The sequence below is a fragment of the Tachyglossus aculeatus genome, chromosome 5 (assembly GCF_015852505.1).
Source record: "Tachyglossus aculeatus isolate mTacAcu1 chromosome 5, mTacAcu1.pri, whole genome shotgun sequence".
Classification (NCBI taxonomy): Eukaryota; Metazoa; Chordata; class Mammalia; order Monotremata; family Tachyglossidae; genus Tachyglossus; species Tachyglossus aculeatus.
The window spans coordinates 79392613-79412259 of record NC_052070.1 but is presented as its reverse complement, the minus strand read 5'-3'; the positions used below and the strand labels follow the sequence as shown (position 1 = coordinate 79412259).

Sequence of the window (19647 nt, the reverse complement as noted above, 5' to 3'; positions counted from 1 at the left end):
TCACTGTACTAGGCAGTTGGGAAGTACAAATCGGCAACATATAGAGACGGTCCCTATCCGACAACGGGCTCACAGTCTAGAAACTTTCCAAAAGGTAGTACCTTAAATATGAAGAAAGGGTCAAAGTAATTACAAGAGAAAAAGAGAGAAATAGGCTGAATCCAGCAAGGATAAATAAGAAATACATGATCCGATCTCTTTAGTTTATGGCCTTGTTTTAGACTGAAATTTCCCATTTTCTATAAGAATGTGCCCCTGCAGAAATCCACTGCTCAAAATAGTAAACAATTTAGCTTTTCAACATAGAAAGACTTTCTCCAAAACACTCCAAACTTCCTAGAGGCCATAGTATCTGTATAATGTCTCAATGTGAACTGCACATCCATGCTCAAACCTACTGAAAATGAAAACAGTTTAGTAAGATAGACTCTGAATGCAAATTCTGTCGATAACTCAACATAAATACTGTCTATTTAAATTACAGGTAAATTTATTACCTGGTAATTTTCTACTTAGAAGAGTTCAATATTATCATCAATCGTATTTATTGAGCGCTTACTATGTGCAGAGCACTGTACTAAGCGCTTGGGAAGTACGAATTGGCAACATATAGAGATATTAGTCCCATGGCTTCCCACAAAAGACGGGGGAAGATGTGAGACGGTTAGAGGAGAAAGAAAAAGGTGCAGAGACGTCCAGACTTTAAACCCTCACAACTATGGTGAAACAGCAATCTCCCATATATGTAAACTTTTTTTTCCAACTATATTAACAGTAATTCAAATCTGTTGCTAGTTATTTAAAACATTTTGACTACATTCACAGCTACTCCATATTTCCTTCATTACAAACTTTTTAGAAAGTGAACAAGTTCCAATGAGTTCCAGCAGAGTAATTTTAAAGTATCCTTTATTGTCCAATCTTTAAAGCTTTTAGAATCACTTGGTGGCATCAGCTAAAGCAGTACAAAAAACTCTTGCTTTAACAAATCTTAAGAGGTCCTGGGCTTTTGCTTCTTATCCTGAAACTTTGTTATTTTTTAATTTCCACGGTTTAGATTAAGATGACACATGAGCACACTTTTAAAAATGTTCCTTAAAGTGAGAAGCATATCATCTCTGGTTGAAAAAGCTGATTGTAAACATTCATTACAATTCAATCAGTTTCCTCAAACTGGACTGAGATATTCAAAGCCCTTGTATAACGATAATAATAATAATGGTATTTGTTATGCGCTTACTATGTGCGAAGCACTGTTCTAATCACTGGGATTGATACAAGGTGATCAGGTTGTCCCACGTGGGGCTCACAGTCTTAATCCCCATTTTACAGATGAGGGAACTGAGGCACAGAGAAGTGAAGTGACTTGCCCAAGGTCCCGCAGCAGACAAGCGGCGAGGGTGGGATTAGAACCCATGACCCCTGACTCGCAAGCCCGGGCTCTTGCCACTGAGCCACGCTGCTTCTCTGTGATGGAAAAGTTCTTACTGTGCTCCACTTGGAGTCAAATATTTTAATTTTCACTCATCTTGAACGCACGGGCTTCAGCAGTCTTACTATCTACTTAAAAAGAGTAAGGTTGTAACATTAAAGAAGGTTAGTGTTTGACTGAGTGGATTCAAAACACTTACTTGAAGGTAAAGGTGCCATATTTCCTAAAGAAGGCTACAAAATATTTAAACTTTTTCAATGCTATGTGTTAACAGCTTACCAGGTGCCAGGCACTGTACTAAGCACTGGGGAAGATACGAGCCAGTCAGGTTAGATACGGTCTATGTCCCCACGTGGGGCTCATAATCATCACCCCCATTTTACATATGAGGAAACTGAGGCACAGAGAAGTTCGCTGAAGATCATGCAGCATCATCATCATCATCAATTGTATTTATTGAGCGCTTATTATGTGCAGAGCACTGTACTAAGCACTTGGGAAGTACAAATTGGCAGCATATAGAGACAGTCCCTACCCAAAAGTGGGCTCACAGTCTAAAAGGGGAAGACAGAGAACAAAACCAAACATACTAACAAAATAAAATAAATAGAATAGATATGTACAAGTAAAATAAATAGAGTAATAAATATGTACAAATATGCAGCAGACAAGTGGTGGAGCTGTAATTAGAACCCGGGACCTATGGCTCCCGGGGCCCGCGCTCTTTCCACCAGACCACTCTGCTTCTCGCACCTAATGATAATAACAGTGGCATTTGTTAAGCGCTTACTACGTGCCAGGCACTGGGTCGATACCTGCCAATCGGGTTGGACATAGGCCCCGTTCCTCCTGAGGCTCTCGGTCTCAATGCCCATTTTCCAGATGAGGTAACTGAGCCCCAGAGAAGTGAGGTGACTTGCCTAAGGTCACAGAGCAGACAAGTGGCGGAGCCAGGATTAGAACCCGTGACCTTCCGACACCCGGGCCCACGCTCTATCCACTCCGCCATGCTGCTAGACCACATACTTCAAAGCAGAGAAGAAAATTGAAGCAGTAAATGTGTCTCTTTGAAAACTCCACAAGGGTATAAAAAGACGGGCATTAGAAACTCTGTTCATGTAGCATGATTTCAAAAGCTTCTGTGAAACAATTTGGTGGATCACAACAACTGAGGAAGCGCTCGGGCCACGTCTCAGAAAAGTACAATTGGGCTGAGCACAAAAACCTGAATAATCTTCCCTCTCTGGAAGGTGGCATCCAATGACTTACACAAAATTTAAAAAAAGAAGTCGCCGATTGCGTAAGGAGTGAATCAGTTCACTTGCCAGGATGACTCACCCCAACCACACAATGAAACAGCCACTTTCTGAACTAAGACACCAGGTCAAAGAAAAGGCAAATCGCCGCTCAGGTTTTTTGTCATCTTCGATCCACGACAATCCAGATTTACGGAAAAGCAGCCCTATTGTCAACCGTGCGGAACAGTGTTTGGAAGCCCAACAGAGGTCTGTGGATGGGCTCGGCCCCCGGACCAGAGCAACTCCGAATACTTGGATCATGCTGCCCACCAGTTAAATCAGAATTCCGACACTTCAAATATTACAGAAAGCAAAAACACCCACTGATCCTGTCTCAGAGGAGGTCAGCATTTAGAAGAGAAGTGACGCTCTTTCCCTTCAAGGGACGATGACCAATTGGGACCGGTCACAACCTGGATCAAAAGTCACCATCGTCAACAGTCAAGGGAAGACACACGTTCTGGGAGTCAGAGTTCCTAAAACTCCAAGGGATTCCTTGCTCACTCTACAGTCTGACCGCTTCTTCCACAGCTAAGCAGTTACCCGAACGAACTGCACGCACGCCTAAATTTCCCAGGGACTTTTAAAGTTTTGTTATCTTTTGGATGCTAATCTGAATTCAAGGACCAGACTTGGAAAAGCTATCTTTCCAAGGGTTTCCTTGCTCACTCTAGAGCCTGACTGCTTCTTCCACAGCTAAGCAGTTACCCGAACGAACTGCATACACGCCTAAATTTCCCCGGGACTTTTAAAGTTTTGTTTTCTTTTGGATGCTACTCTGAATTCAAGGACCAGACTTGGAAAAGCTATCTTTAGACGGCCTTGATTTCAGGTGACCGAATCTTAGGCGTGCGATATTCCTAAGCGCCAGGGAGGAATTCATTACCCGACGGGTCTTCAGCTAAGACTCGGCTTTGAAAACAACCCCAGGGTGGTACCCTCCAAACGGGACGGCAGATCCATTTGGCCAGTATGTTTGAGATTGCTCCGGAGAAAGCTGTCACACCCACAACCCTTACCTTATCCTTCTCATGTGGAAGGAGGGAGACGGGGGGCAGGCAGGAAAGAGACTCACACCTCTCTTTCCCATCCACCGCGTTGGCTGCTTTAGTGTTGAGCCGGTAAAGAGGTCCATCTTTGAGTAGTCTGCCGTGGCCAACGGCACGTTTGACAGCCAGTCGCAACTGCTGGTGAAAGATGGAGGTAGCACCGCCCCCAAACAACGCAGACACATCCTTTTGGCCTTTCAAAAAGCGTTCGATGTTCTTCAGGGTGGAGCCGCTGGACTCTGCTAAGCCCTCGATCGCCCGCTTGATCAGTTTATTCCAATCCACATTTTGCTTACCATCCAACTTTCCGTGATTCCGGGGTTTAGGAAGTGCTACTCTCCCCGGATTATCCGGATCTTTGTAAGAACTGAGTCCTTTGTTGGAAACTTTTAAAATTGTCCCATCTTTAACGCTCAATTCCAACTGTTCCAGCACAGTTTTACGATCCAAGCCATGGGACGATGACACCGCGTTGCATATCCTCTCTTCTGAAGGACGCTGTTTTTGCCTCTTCACCTTTTTGATCGCCTCCAAAATCCACTCCGTGTACAGCGGGTTAGCGAGTTTTACCATGGTGAAGAATTCTGTATATCCATAGAGTCGTTATCCCTTATCCTGATGCTGAACGAGTTTCACACCGTGAAAGACAAGATCCTCCGAGGCTGTGAACCAGTTAACCATAGCATACACATTTTCTGACCTAAATCCTTCCTCCTTTCACAGGCAAGAATGCTTTCCCCTCTTCTAATTTAAACCAAACCACTCCGTTAGGAACATCTTCATATTGCCTAATAAATCCCACAACCGGTCCAGAGACAGGTCCTCCCAAACGTCTAGGAACTCAGAACACCTCACTGCTCCTTTCCAATTTCCAGGTTCAAGTCGGAGAAATGTGCAGATCAAACCTGAAAGAAAATGAAAACAATGTCACTTTCTCGTCCGAAAAATCCATTATTACAACTTGGGCAGCACGGTTTTAAGTTGACAGGTACAAGTTAATATGTACACAGAATCATCTTGGAGAACGCTAAAAAAAAGAATTCGAGTTGGGAAGAGATGACTAAATACCACACAGTGTTCTGGGAATGACCTTAAAATTGCTCAAAGGGTTGTCAGATAGGCTATCATTTGCCACCCCTTCTCACCGGTCTATGGGCTGTTCCTTGCTATTCTTCCCCACAAGAGGAAAAGGAGTCACCGTCTCTGCAAATGACAGCTAGTGGCAAAATGCCTGCAATGAAATCGAGAGTGAATCTTCATCTCCGTGAACTCCACGGACACTGAGGGGGCACACGTAACCCAACAGAAATGGTGAACACTCAACCTGAAGAACAGCAACCGCTTCACGGGCCCATGAACACTTATAAAACTGCAATTATTCAAATGACCCCAAAACTACTCTGTTTGAAACATCGAGAGTTGTGTAGGGGGCTGAACGGAAATAAAACTCTCTACTTTGAAAACCCTTCCCTTGAACGCAATTCCTCTCTCCTGTCTGTGAAGTCTGGAAGAGTTATCCTCAAGCATTAAAAACACAAACGGCGGGATCCTCCAAAACGTCAGACCGTCACGAGACGCTCAGGAATATTCGACGGCTGGAGAGGTGGAACTGCTACTTCCACTCTGTAAGTAAAGAAACTAAAGCTCGACTAAATTAAAAATGACTGGTCCAGGATTACCCGGGGTCTCAGTAATACTGCTAGAAATAGGTCCCCTATTAAACTCACAGAGAACTGTTAGTGACTGGTCCCAGCACGTAGAGAGAAGGAAGAAGTTAAAACACAGGTGAACTCCCCTCTCTGCAGTTCGGATAGCCAGAATTTGACCTCACTTGAGGGACTACTGTGCAGTTCAAGAGAATTTATCGTTACGCATTTACAAAAGCCACATTAAAGCAAGCCAAAAAAACCAAAAAACCAACAAACCAACGATTTGGGGCTTCAAAAAAAAATGCTATCACTGAAGTTATATTCAGAACTGCTGCATTTCTCCAATAACGCTCCCCATTAGATACTCAAAGGTGCCGACCCTAGGCATTTAAACGAGAGACAAACACCTCCAGAGTCTATTCTTCGAGGTCAGGCTTAGATTAAGAAGTTGTTAAAAAGGACACGGCTCTTTCCGATTCCTCAAACCTGAAGGGGAAAGTTGAACCGAGAGCTCAGCCTTGCCGAGCCCTCCAAAGAGGTTACGAATTTGGCCGAGAACAGAATCCAGAATCCATTCTTCCAGGTCAGGCTCGGATTAAGATGGAAAAGAAGTTGTTAAAAAGGACACGGCTCTTTCCGATTCCTCAAACCTGAAGGGGAAAGTTGAACCGAGTGCTCAGCCTTGCCGAGCCCTCCAAAGAGGTTACGAATTTGGCCGAGAACAGAATCCAGAATCGATTCTTCCAGGTCAGGCTCGGATTAAGATGGAAAAGAAGTTGTTAAAAAGGACACGGCTCCTTCCGATTCCTCAAACCTGAAGGGGAAAGTTGAACCGAGTGCTCAGCCTTGCCGAGCCCTCCAAAGAGGTTACAAATTTGGCCGAGAACAGAATCCAGAATCGATTCTTCCAGGTCAGGCTCGGATTAAGATGGAAAAGAAGTTGTTAAAAAGGACACGGCTCCTTCCGATTCCTCAAACCTGAAGGGGAAAGTTGAACCGAGTGCTCAGCCTTGCCGAGCCCTCCAAAGAGGTTACGAATTTGGCCGAGAACAGAATCCAGAATCCATTCTTCCAGGTCAGGCTCGGATTAAGATGGAAAAGAAGTTGTTAAAAAGGACACGGCTCTTTCCGATTCCTCAAACCTGAAGGGGAAAGTTGAACCGAGTGCTCAACCTTGCTGAACCCTCCAAAGAGGTTACAAATTTGGCCGAGAACAGAATCCAGAATCGATTCTTCCAGGTCAGGCTCGGATTAAGATGGAAAACAAGTTGTTAAAAAGGACACGGCTCTTTCCGATTCCTCAAACCTGAAGGGGAAAGTTGAACCGAGTGCTCAACCTCGCCGAACCCTCCAAAGAGGTTTCAAATTTGGCTGAGAACAGAATCCCCTTGAGAGATCTACATCTCCTGCGAGCAGAGTTCTCTGGAGAGGAGAAATCACCGTATTCCAGGAAACTCCGTTCCGTAGGTATTTTCCAAGTTAATGAGCCGTTCCCGCCTCCGTGTAGGAAACCGGGAATGTCCCAACTGATCGATCGGGCAGGGAAAAGGAGGAATGACAGCCACGCGCCGTCTCTCCGGCAAGGAGCTCTTTAGTCAGCGGGTCTCTTCCAGGCAAACTGGCTCAAAACTTGAGCTCTCGTTTGCCTGACAATCCCCCCGCCTCGGGTCTGGAGAAAACCCGCCCGATCCCTCCCCCTTTATTTTGTTTTGTTTTTCTCTGGGAGAAAGGAAAAGACTCGGCAGACGTAAAGAGGCCCGTCCCCGGCTGGCTCGCTGACAGGCTGGACGGTGGCTTCCGTGGGATCCAAGAAAAAAAAAAGGGGGGGGGAGAAAGAAGGAGGGGAAAAAGAAGCATTGTGGCTCAATGGAAAGAGCACTGGCTTGGGAGTCAGGGGTCATGGGTTCAAATCCCAGCTCTGCCAATGGTCAGCTGCGTGACTTGGGGCACGTTACTTAACTTCTCTGGGCCTCAGTTAGGGAGAATGGGGATGAAGACCGGGAGCCCCACGTGGGGCAACCTGATCACTTTGTATCCTCCCCAGCGCTTAGAACAGCGCTCTGCACATTCATTCATTCATTCAATCGTATTTTATTCGAGCGCTTACTGTGTGCAGAGCACTGTGCTAAGCACTTGGGAAGTCCAAGTTCGCAACATATAGAGCCGCTCCCCACCCACCAGCAGGCTCACAGTCTAGAAGCGCTTACCAAAAACCATCGTTATTATGACTGTGAAGGAGGAAAAACAACCAACCGGGGGAAGAAGTTAACAGTTCATTCATTCCTTCATTCAATCGTATTTATTGAGCGCTTACTGCGTGCAAAGCACTGGGAAGTCCAAGTTGGCAACGTACAGAGACAGTCCCAACCCAACAGCGGGCTCACAGTCTAGAAGCGCTTAACAAAAACCATCACTATTATAACTGTGAAGGAGGAAAAACAACAAACCGGGGGAAGAAGTTAACAATTCATTCATTCCTTCATTCAATCGTATTTATTGAGCGCTTACTGTGTGCAAAGCACTGGGAAGTCCAAGTTGGCAACGTACAGAGACGGTCCCAACCCAACAGCGGGCTCACAGTCTAGAAGCGCTTAACAAAAACCATCACTATTATGACTGTGAAGGAGGAAAAACAACAAACCGGGGGAAGAAGTTAACAATTCATTCATTCCTTCATTCAATCGTATTTATTGAGCGCTTACTGCGTGCAAAGCACTGGGAAGTCCAAGTTGGCAACGTACAGAGACGGTCCCAACCCAACAGCGGGCTCACAGTCTAGAAGCGCTTAACAAAAACCATCACTATTATGACTGTGAAGGAGGAAAAACAACAAACCGGGGGAAGAAGTTAACAATTCATTCATTCAGTCATATTTATTGAGCGCTTACTGTGTGCAAAGCACCGTACTAAGCGCTTGGGAAGTACAAGCCGGCAACATACTGAGCCGGTCCCTACCCAACAGCGGGCTCACAGTCTAGAAGAGCATCATTATCCTGACTGTTAAGGAGGAAAAACAACAAACCTGGGGAAGAAGTTACCAATTCATTCATTCCTTCATTCAATCGTATTTATTGAGCGCTTACTGTGTGCGGAGCACCGTACTAAGCGCTTTGGAAGTCCAAGCTGGCAACATACAGAGCCGGTCCCTACCCCACAGCGGGCTCACAGTCTAGAGGGGGGAGACAGACAACAGCACAAAACGTATTCAGAGGGTAAAATAAAGAGAATAAATACGCACGAGTAAAATAAAGAGGGGACTGTGAGCCCACTGTTGGGTAGGGACTGTCTCTATATGTTGCCAACTTGTACTTCCCAAGTGCTTAGTCCTGTGTTCTGCACTCAGTAAGCGCTCAATAAATACGATTGATTGACTGATTGATAACGAGATCACGTGGAGAACTTGGGCGCGATGGGGCTGACAGGTGGCGGCCCCTCTGCCTTCTACGCGGTGAGCCCGCTGTTGGGTAGGGACCATCCGGATTGGACTTCCCAAGCGCTTAGTACAGTGCTCTGCACATAGTAAGCGCTCAATAAATATGACTGATTGATTGATTGATTGATAACGAGATCACGTGGAGAACTTGGGCGCGATGGGGCTGACAGGTGGCAGGCCCTCTGCCTTCTAGGCGGTGAGCCTGCTGTTGGGTAGGGACCGTCCGGATTGGACTTCCCGAGCGCTTAGTACAGTGCTCTGCACATAGTAAGCGCTCAATAAATATGACTGATTGATTGATTGATTGATAACGAGATCACGTGGAGAACTTGGGCGCGATGGGGCTGACAGGTGGCAGCCCCTCTGCCTTCTAGGCAGTGAGCCCGCTGTTGGGTAGGGACCGTCCGGCTTGGACTTCCCGAGCACGTGGCTCAGAGGAAAAGAGCCCGGGCTTTGGAGTCAGAGGTCATGGGTTCAAATCCCAGCTCTGCCACTTGTCAGCTGTGTGACTTTGGGCAAGTCACTTAATAATAATAATAATGATGGTATTTGTTAAGCGCTTACTCTGTGCAAAGCACTGTTCTAAGCGCTGGGGAGGTTACAAGGTGATCAGGCACGGGGGGGCTCACAGTTTTCATCCCCATTTTACAGATGAGGTAACTGAGGCCCGGAGAAGGGAAGTGACTTGCCCAAAGTCACACAGCTGACAGTTGGCGGACTCAAGATTCGAACCCATGACCTCTTACTCCAAAGCCCGAGCTCTTTCCACTGAGCCATGCTGCTTCTCCACCTACTCTTTCCATCCACTCTTTCCTACCACCCATATATCAGACCCAGTCCTTAACTTCTCTGGGCCTCAGTTCCCTCATCTGTAAAATGGGGATGAATCAATCAATCGTATTTATTGATCGCTTACTGTGTGCAGAGCACTGTACTAAGCGCTTGGGAAGTACAAGTTGGCAACGTATAGAGACAGTCCCTACCCAACAGTGGGCTCACAGTCTAGAAGGGGGAGACAGACAACAAAACCAAACATATTAACGAAATGAAATAAATAGAATAGATATGTACAAGTAAAATAAATAAAAAATAGAGTAATAAATATGTACATATATACATCAATCAATCGTATCTATTGAGCGCTTACTGTGTGCACAGCACTGTACTAAGTGCTTGGGAAGTACAAGTTGGCAACACATAGAGACAGTCCCTACCCAACAGTGGGCTCACAGTCTGAAAGGGGGAGACGGAGAACAAAACCAAACATACTAACAAAATAAAATAAATAGAATAGATATGTACAAGTAAAATAAATACATAAATAGAGTAATAAATACGTACAGACATATATACATCAATCAATCGTATTTATTGAGCGCTTACTGTGTGCACAGCACTGTACTAAACACTTGGGAAGTCCAAGTAGGCAACATCTAGAGACAGTCCCTACCCAACAGTGGGCTCACAGTCTGAAAGGGGGAGATGGAGAACAAAACCAAACATATTAACAAAATGAAATAAATAGAATAGATATGTACAAGTAAAATAAATAGAGTAATAAATATGTACAAACATATATACATATATACAGGTGCTGTGGGGAAGGGAAGGAGGTAAGATTGGGGGGGTGGAGAGGGGGACGAGGAAGGAAGGGGCTCAGTCTGGGAAGGCCTCCTGGAGGAGGTGAGCTCTCAGTAATCAATCAATCAATCGTATTTATTGAGCGCTTACTGTGTGCAGAGCACTGTACTACACGCTTGGGAAGTCCAAGTTGGCAACATCTAGAGACAGTCCCTACCCAACAGTGGGCTCACAGTCTAGAAGGGGGAGACAGAGAACAAAACCAAACATACTAACAAAATAAAATAAATAGAATAGATAGGTACAAGTAAAATAAATAGAGTAATAAATATATACATCAATCAATCATATTTATTGAGCGCTTACTGTGTGCAGAGCACTGTACTACGCGCTTGGGAAGTCCAAGTTGGCAACATCTAGAGACAGTCCCTACCCAACAGTGGGCTCACAGTCTAGAAGGTGGAAGACAGAGAACAAAACCAAACATATTAAGAAAATGAAATAAATAGAATAGATAGGTACAAGTAAAATAAATAGAGTAATAAATATGTACAAACATATATACCTATATACAGGTGCTGTGGGGAAGGGAAGGAGGTAGGGCGGGGGGGATGAGGGGGGAGAGAGGAAGGAGGGAGCTCAGTCTGGGAAGGCCTCCTGGAGGAGGTGAGTTCTCAGTAGGGCCTTGAAGGGAGGAAGGGAGCTGGCTGGGCGGATGTTGGGAGGGAGGGCATTCCGGGCCGGGGGTTGAGATGCCATTATTATTATTATTAGGGAAAGAGCCCGGGCTTTGGAGTCAGAGGCTGTGGGTTCAAATCCCAGCTCCGCCAATTGTCAGCTGTGTGACTTTGGGCAAGTCACTTCACTTCTCTGGGCCTCAGTTCCCTCACCTGTAAAACGGGGATGAAGCCTGTGAGCCCCCGGTGGGACCGCCTGATCACCTTGTCACCTCCCCAGCGCTTAGAACGGCGCTCTGCACATAGTAAGCGCTTAACAAATGCCGTCATTATTATTATTATTCTCTGGGCCTCAGTTCCCTCATCTGTAAAGTGGGGGTGAAGCCTGTGAGCCCCCCGTGGGACCACCTGATCACCTTGTAACCGCCCCAGCGCTTAGCACATAGTAAGCGCTTAACAAATGCCGTCATTATTATTATTATTCTCTGGGCCCCAGTTCCCTCACCTGTAAAACGGGGATGAAGCCTGTGAGCCCCCCGTGGGACCACCTGATCACCTTGTCACCTCCCCAGCGCTTAGAACGGCGCTCTGCACATAGCCAGCGCTTAATAAATGCCATTATTATTATTATTATTCTGCACCCTTTCATTCATTCATTCATTCAATCATATTTATCGCCTCCCCCTTTCAGACTGCGAGCCCACCGCTGGGTAGGGACCGTCTCTCTATGTTGCCAACTTGTCCTTCCCAAGCGCTTAGTCCATCATCATCATCAATCGTATTTATTGAGTGCTTACTATGTGCAGAGCACTGTACTAAGTGCCTGGGAAGTACAAGTTGGCAACATCTAGAGACAGTCCCTACGCAACAGTGGGACTTGGGAAGTACAAATTGGCAACATCTAGAGACGGTCCCCACCCAACATCATCATCATCATCATCAAGCGTATTTCTTGAGCGCTTACTGCGTTCGGGGCACTGTATTAAGCGCTTGGGAAGTACAAATTGGCAACATCTAGAGACAGTCCCCACCCAACATCATCATCAATCGTATTTATTGAGCGCTTACTATGTGCGGGGCACTGTACTAAGCGCTTGGGAAGGACAAATTGGCAACATATAGAGATAGTCCCCACCCAACATCATCATCAATCGCATTTATTGAGCGCTTACTATGTGCGGGGCACTGTACTAAGCGCTTGGGAAGGACAAGTTGGCAACATCTAGAGACAGTCCCCACCCAACATCATCATCAATCGTATTTACTGAGCGCTCACTGCGTGCGGGGCACTGTACTAAGCGCTTGGGAAGGACAAACTGACAACATCTAGAGACAGTCCCCACTCAACATCATCATCAATCGTATTTATTGAGCGCTTACTATGTGCGGGGCACTGTACTAAGCACTTGGGAAGGACCAGTTGGCAACATATAGACAGTCCCCACCCAACATCATCATCAATCGTATTTATTGAGTGCTTACTGCGTGCGGGGCACTGTACTAAGCGCTTGGGAAGGACAAGTTGGCAACATCTAGAGACAGTCCCCACCCAACATCATCATCAATCGTATTTATTGAGCGCTCACTGTGTGCGGGGCACTGTACTAAGCGCTTGGGAAGGACAAGTTGGCAACATCTAGAGACAGTCCCCACCCAACATCATCATCAATCGTATTTATTGAGTGCTATGTGCGGGGCACTGTACTAAGCGCTTGGGAAGGACAAGTTGGCAACATCTAGAGACAGTCCCCACCCAACATCATCATCAATCGTATTTCTTGAGCGCTTACTGTGTGCGGAGCACTGTACTAAGTGCTTGGGAAGGACAAGTTGGCAACATCTAGAGACAGTCCCCGCCCAACATCATCATCAATCGTATTTACTGAGCGCTTACTATGAGCAGAGCACTGTACTAAGCGCTTGGGAAGTCCAAATTGGCAACATCTAGAGACAGTCCCCACCCAACATCATCATCAATCGTATTTATTGAGCACTTACTGCGTGCGGGGCACTGTACTAAGCGCTTGGGAAGTCCAAATTGGCAACATCTAGAGACAGTCCCCACCCAACATCATCATCAATCGCATTTACTGAGCGCTCACTATGTGCGGGGCACTGTACTAAGCGCTTGGGAAGGACAAGTTGGCAACATCTAGAGACGGTCCCCACCCAACATCATCATCATCATCATCAATCGCATTTATTGAGCGCCTACTATGTGCGGGGCACTGTACTAAGCACTTGGGAAAGACAAATTGGCAACATATAGAGACAGTCCCCACCCAACATCATCATCAATCGTATTTATTGAGCGCTTACTGCGTGTGGGGCACTGTACTAAGCACTTGGGAAGTCCAAATTGGCAACATCTAGAGACAGTCCCCACCCAACATCATCATCAATCGCATTTATTGAGCGCTTACTGCGTGTGGGGCACTGTACTAAGGAAGGGCAAATTGGCAACATCTAGAGACAGTCCCCACCCAACATCATCATCAATCGCATTTATTGAGCGCTCACTGCGTGCGGGGCACTGTCCTAAGCGCTTGGGAAGGACCTCCAGGAGGCCTTCCCAGACTGAGCCCCTTCCTTCCTCTCCCCCTCGCCCCCCTCTCCAACCCCCCATCTCACCTCCCTCCCTTCCCCACAGCACCCGTATAGATGTATATACGTTCGTCCATACTTATTACTCTATTTTACTCGTCCCTATCTATTCTATTTATTTTATTCTGTTTGTTTGGTTTTGTTCTCCGTCTCCCCCTTCTAGACTGTGAGCCCACTGCGGGGTCGGGCCTGTCTCTATACGTTGCCAACTTGTCCTTCCCAAGCGCTTAGCCCAGTGCTCCGCACCCAGTAAGCGCTCCATAAACACGATTGATGAGGATGATTCAATCATTTTAGACTGTGAGCCCACTGTGGGGTAGGGACTGTCTCTATGTGTTGCCAACTTGGACTTCCCAAGCGCTCAGTACAGTGCTCCGCACAGAGTAAGCGCTCAATAAATACGATTGATTGATTGATTGATTGATTGTACTTCCCAAGCGCTCAGTCCAGTGCTCCGCACAGAGTAAGCGCCCACGACTGATCGATTGATCGGTTCAATCCTACTTCTGGAGCGCTTCCTGTGTAGACGAGTCGGCGACACGGAGAGACGGTCTATCAATTGATCGATTGATTGATTGATTGATTGACGGTCCCGACCCCGTAGGCGCTCAGTCCGTGCGACCGGATGAGTGACAGCCCGACGGGCACGGCGCCGCAACACCGGGGGCCGGGCGGGGGCGCGCTCGGGCACGCGCCCGCGCACGCGCACCGGCGGCGGCGGCGGCGGCGGGGGGCGCGCGTGCGCGTGCGCGTGCGCGGGTCGGTCCGGGCGGCCCGGGCCGAGGCCTGGCGGCGTGAGGCGAAGCAGGCCGCGGCGGGGCCTGAGGCGGGGCCGGGGCCCCGACGCGGGGCGGCCCGGCGGGGCGGGGCGGGGCGGGGGTCCCCGCCGGCGGGGCCCGCCGACACTTACCGGGGCGCGGGAGGGCGGCGACGGCGGGGCCCCGGCGCGGCCGGCGGAGCTGCCCCGCACTGACACGGCCGCCATCTTGGAGACAGGGAGCGCGGCCGCCGCCGCCGCCGCCGCCGCCGCCGGGGGGGGGGGGCGGGGGGGGCGGAACAGCCGCGGCGGGAGGGCCGCGGAACGGCCGCCAGGGGGAGGGGGAGGGAGGAGGGGCCGACGGCGGAACAGCCGGCCCCGCCGGGTCACGTGAGGCCGCCACAAAGGCCTGGCGGCCGCCCCTCCGTCCCCTCAGCGTCGATCCTGTCGAGGGAGCGCTCCCGTTTATTGATCATCGTCAATCGTATCGATCGAGCGCGCGCTGTGCGCGGAGCACTGAGACTTCTTCATTCATTCATTCGTTCTTTCAATCGGATTGATTGAGCGCTTGGGAACGGACAAGTTGGCAACATAGAGAGACGGTCCCTACCCAACGGCGGGCTCACAGTCTACATTTCTTCATTCATTCATTCAATCGTTCATTCATTCAGTCGTATTTATTGAGCGCCTGCTGCGTGCAGAGCGCTGTACTAAGCGCTTAGGAACGAACAAGTTGGCAACATAGAGAGACGGTCCCTAACCAACAGTGGGCTCGCAGTCTAGATTTCTTCATTCAGTCAGTCAGTCAGTCGTATTTATTGAGCGCCTACTGCGCGCAGAACACTGTACTAAGCGCTTAGGAACGGACAAGTTGGCAACATCTAGAGACGGTCCCTACCCATCAGTGGGCTCACAGTCTAGATTTCTTCATTCATTCATTCAGTCATTCAGTCAGTCAATCGTATTTATTGAGCGCCTACTGCGTGCAGAACACTGTACTAAGCGCTTAGGAACGGACAAGTTGGCAACACAGAGAGACGGTCCCTACCCAACGGCGGCCTCACAGTCTACATTTCTTCATTCATTCATTCAATCGTTCATTCATTCAGTCGTATTTATTGAGCGCCTGCTGCGTGCAGAGCGCTGTACTAAGCGCTTAGGAACGAACAAGTTGGCAACATAGAGAGACGGTCCCTAACCAACAGTGGGCTCGCAGTCTAGATTTCTTCATTCATTCAGTCAGTCGTATTTATTGAGCGCCTACTGCGCGCAGAACACTGTACTAAGCGTTTAGGAACGGACAAGTTGGCAACATATAGAGACGGTCCCTACCCAACAGTGGGCTCACAGTCTACATTTCTTCATTCATTTATTCATTCAGTCATTCAGTCAGTCAATCGTATTTATTGAGCGCCTACTGCGTGCAGAACACTGTACTAAGCGCTTAGGAACGGACAAGTTGGCAACATATAGAGACGGTCCCTACCCATCAGTGGGCTCACAGTCTAGATTTCTTCATTCATTCATTCATTCAGTCAGTCAGTCAGTCAATCGTATTTATTGAGCGCCTACTGCGTGCAGAACACTGTACTAAGCGCTTAGGAACGGACAGGTTGGCAACATATAGAGACGGTCCCTACCCAACGGCGGGCTCACAGTCTAGACTTATTCATTCATTCATTCAATCATTCATTCAGTCAGTCGTATTTATTGAGCGCTTGCTGTGTGCAGAACGCTGTACTAAGCGCTTAGGAACGGACAAGTTGGCAACATATAGAGACGGTCCCTACCCATCAGTGGGCTCACAGTCTAGATTTCTTCATTCATTTATTCATTCATTCATTCAGTCAGTCAATCGTATTTATTGAGCGCCTACTGCGCGCAGAACACTATACTAAGCGCTTAGGAACGAACAAGTTGGCAACATCTAGAGACGGTCCCTACCCATCAGTGGGCTCACAGTCTAGATTTCTTCATTCATTCATTCAGTCATTCAGTCAGTCAATCGTATTTATTGAGCGCCTACTGCGTGCAGAACACTGTACTAAGCGCTTAGGAACGGACAGGTTGGCAACAAATAGAGACGGTCCCTACCCAACGGCGGGCTCACAGTCTACATTTCTTCATTCATTCATTCAATCAGTCATTCATTCAGTCGTATTTATTGAGCGCTTGCTGTGTGCAGAGCACCGGACTAAGCGCTTGGGAACGAACAAGTTGGCAACATAGAGAGACGGTCCCTAACCAACAGTGGGCTCGCAGTCTAGATTTCTTCATTCATTCAGTCAGTCAGTCGTATTTATTGAGCGCCTACTGCGCGCAGAACACTGTACTAAGCGCTTAGGAACGGACAGGTTGGCAATATAGAGAGACGGTCCCTACCCAACGGCGGGCTCACAGTCTAGACTTCTTCATTCATTCAGTCAGTCAGTCAATCGTATTTATTGAGCGCCTACTGCGTGCAGAACGCTGTACTAAGCGCTTAGGAACGAACAAGTTGGCAACGTATAGAGACGGTCCCTACCCAACGGCGGGCTCACAGTCTACATTTCTTCATTCAGTCAGTCAGTCATTCATTCAGTCAGTCGTATTTATTGAGCGCTTGCTGTGTGCAGAACGCTGTACTAAGCGCTTAGGAACGGACAAGTTGGCAACATATAGAAACGGTCCCTACCCATCAGTGGGCTCACAGTCTAGATTTCTTCATTCATTTATTCATTCATTCAGTCAGTCAGTCAATCGTATTTATTGAGCACCTACTGCGTGCAGAACACTGTACTAAGCGCTTGGGAAGTACAAGTTGGCAACATCTAGAGACGGTCCCCACCCAACGGCGGGCTCACAGTCTAGACTTATTCATTCAGTCAGTCAGTCAGTCAGTCAGTCAATCAATCGTATTTATTGAGTGCCTATTGCGTGCAGAACACTGTACTAAGCGCTTAGGAACGAACAAGTTGGCAACATATAGAGACGGTCCCTACCCAACAGTGGGCTCACGGTCTAGATTTCTTCATTCATTCAGTCAGTCAGTCAGTCGTATTTATTGAGCGCCTACTGCGTGCAGAACGCTGTACTAAGCGCTTGGGGAGTATAAGTTGGCAACATATAGAGACGGTCCCTACCCAACGGCGGGCTCACAGTCTAGATTTCTTCATTCAGTCAGTCAGTCATTCATTCATTCAATCGTATTTATTGAGCGCCTACTGCGTGCAGAGCACTGTACTAAGCGCTTGGGAAGTACAAGTTGGCAACATCTAGAGACGGTCCCTACCCAACAGTGGGCTCACAGTCTAGATTTCTTCATTCATTCAGTCAGTCAGTCAGTCAGTCGTATTTATTGAGCGCCTACTGCGTGCAGAACACTGTACTAAGCGCTTAGGAACGGACAGGTTGGCAACATATAGAGACGGTCCTTATCCAACGGCGGGCTCACAGTCTAGATTTCTTCATTCATTCATTCAGTCAGTCAGTCGTATTCATTGAGCGCCTACTGCGTGCAGAGCACTGTACTAAGCGCTTAGGAACGGACAGGTTGGCAACATATAGAGACGGTCCTTACCCAACGGCGGGCTCACAGTCTAGATTTCTTCATTCATTCAATCAATCATTCATTCATTCAGTCGTATTTATTGAGCGCTTGCTGTGTGCAGAGCACCGGACTAAGCGCTTGGGAACGGACAAGTTGGCAACACATAGAGACGGTCCCTACCCAACAGTGGGCTCACAGTCTAGATTTCTTCATTCATTCATTCATTCAGTCAGTCAGTCGTATTTATTGAGTGCCTACTGCGTGCAGAGCACTGTACTAAGCGCTTAGGAACGGACAGGTTGGCAACATATAGAGACGGTCCCTACCCATCAGTGGGCTCACAGTCTAGATTTCTTCATTCATTCATTCATTCAGTCAGTCAGTCAGTCAATCGTATTTATTGAGCGCCTACTGCGTGCAGAACGCTGTACTAAGCGCTTAGGAACGGACAGGTTGACAACATATAGAGACGGTCCCTACCCAACGGCGGGCTCACAGTCTACATTTCTTCATTCATTCATTCAATCATTCATTCAGTCAGTCGTATTTATTGAGCGCTTGCTGTGTGCAGAACGCTGTACTAAGCGCTTAGGAACGAACAAGTTGGCAACGTATAGAGACGGTCCCTACCCAACGGCGGGCTCACAGTCTACATTTCTTCATTCATTCATTCAATCATTCAGTCAGTCAGTCGTATTTATTGAGCGCTTGCTGTGTGCAGAACGCTGTACTAAGCGCTTAGGAACGGACAAGTTGGCAACATATAGAGACGGTCCCTACCCATCAGTGGGCTCACAGTCTAGATTTCTTCATTCATTTATTCATTCATTCATTCAGTCAGTCAATCGTATTTATTGAGCGCTTACTGCGTGCAGAACACTGTACTAAGCGCTTAGGAACGGACAGGTTGGCAACATATAGAGACGGTCCCTACCCAACGGCGGGCTCACAGTCTAGACTTCTTCATTCATTCAGTCAGTCAGTCAGTCAATCAATCGTATTTATTGAGCGCCTATTGCGTGCAGAACACTGTACTAAGCGCTTAGGAACGTACAAGTTGGCAACATATAGAGACGGTCCCTACCCAGCGGCGGGCTCACAGTCTAGATTTCTTCATTCATTCAGTCAGTCAGTCAGTCAGTCGTATTTATTGAGCGCTTACTGCGCGCAGAACACTGTACTAAGCGCTTAGGAACGAACAAGTTGGCAACATAGAGAGACGGTCCCTAACCAACAGTGGGCTCGCAGTCTAGATTTCTTCATTCAGTCAGTCAGTCGTATTTATTGAGCGCCTACTGCGCGCAGAACACTGTACTAAGCGCTTAGGAACGGACAAGTTGGCAACATCTAGAGACGGTCCCTACCCATCAGTGGGCTCACAGTCTAGATTTCTTCATTCATTCATTCAGTCATTCAGTCAGTCAATCGTATTTATTGAGCGCCTACTGCGTGCAGAACACTGTACTAAGCGCTTAGGAACGAACAAGTTGGCAACATATAGAGACGGTCCCTACCCAACGGCGGGCTCACAGTCTAGATTTCTTCATTCATTCATTCAGTCATTCAGTCAGTCAATCGTATTTATTGAGCGCCTACTGCGTGCAGAACACTGTACTAAGCGCTTAGGAACGGACAGGT

The 19647-nt window shown here is 47.7% G+C and overlaps 1 protein-coding gene across 2 annotated transcripts in view; it reads right to left on the bottom strand.

The window, feature by feature from the left end:
• KAT6A (lysine acetyltransferase 6A) overlaps nt 1-14684 on the bottom strand; it is a 112017-nt gene extending 97333 nt beyond the window's left edge. The window contains exons 1-2 of one of the 2 annotated variants that reach the window (XM_038746237.1): nt 14634-14684; nt 3750-4684 (exon numbers count right to left, since the gene is read on the bottom strand). In XM_038746237.1, the coding sequence (XP_038602165.1) occupies nt 3750-4352 (603 nt within the window). In that variant the 5' untranslated portion in view covers nt 4353-4684; nt 14634-14684. Of the gene's footprint in view, nt 1-3749; nt 4685-4924; nt 4992-14633 lie in introns of those variants that run through there. The other variant, XM_038746236.1, reaches the window with a different exon arrangement.
• Nucleotides 14685-19647: the final 4963 nt, after the last annotated feature.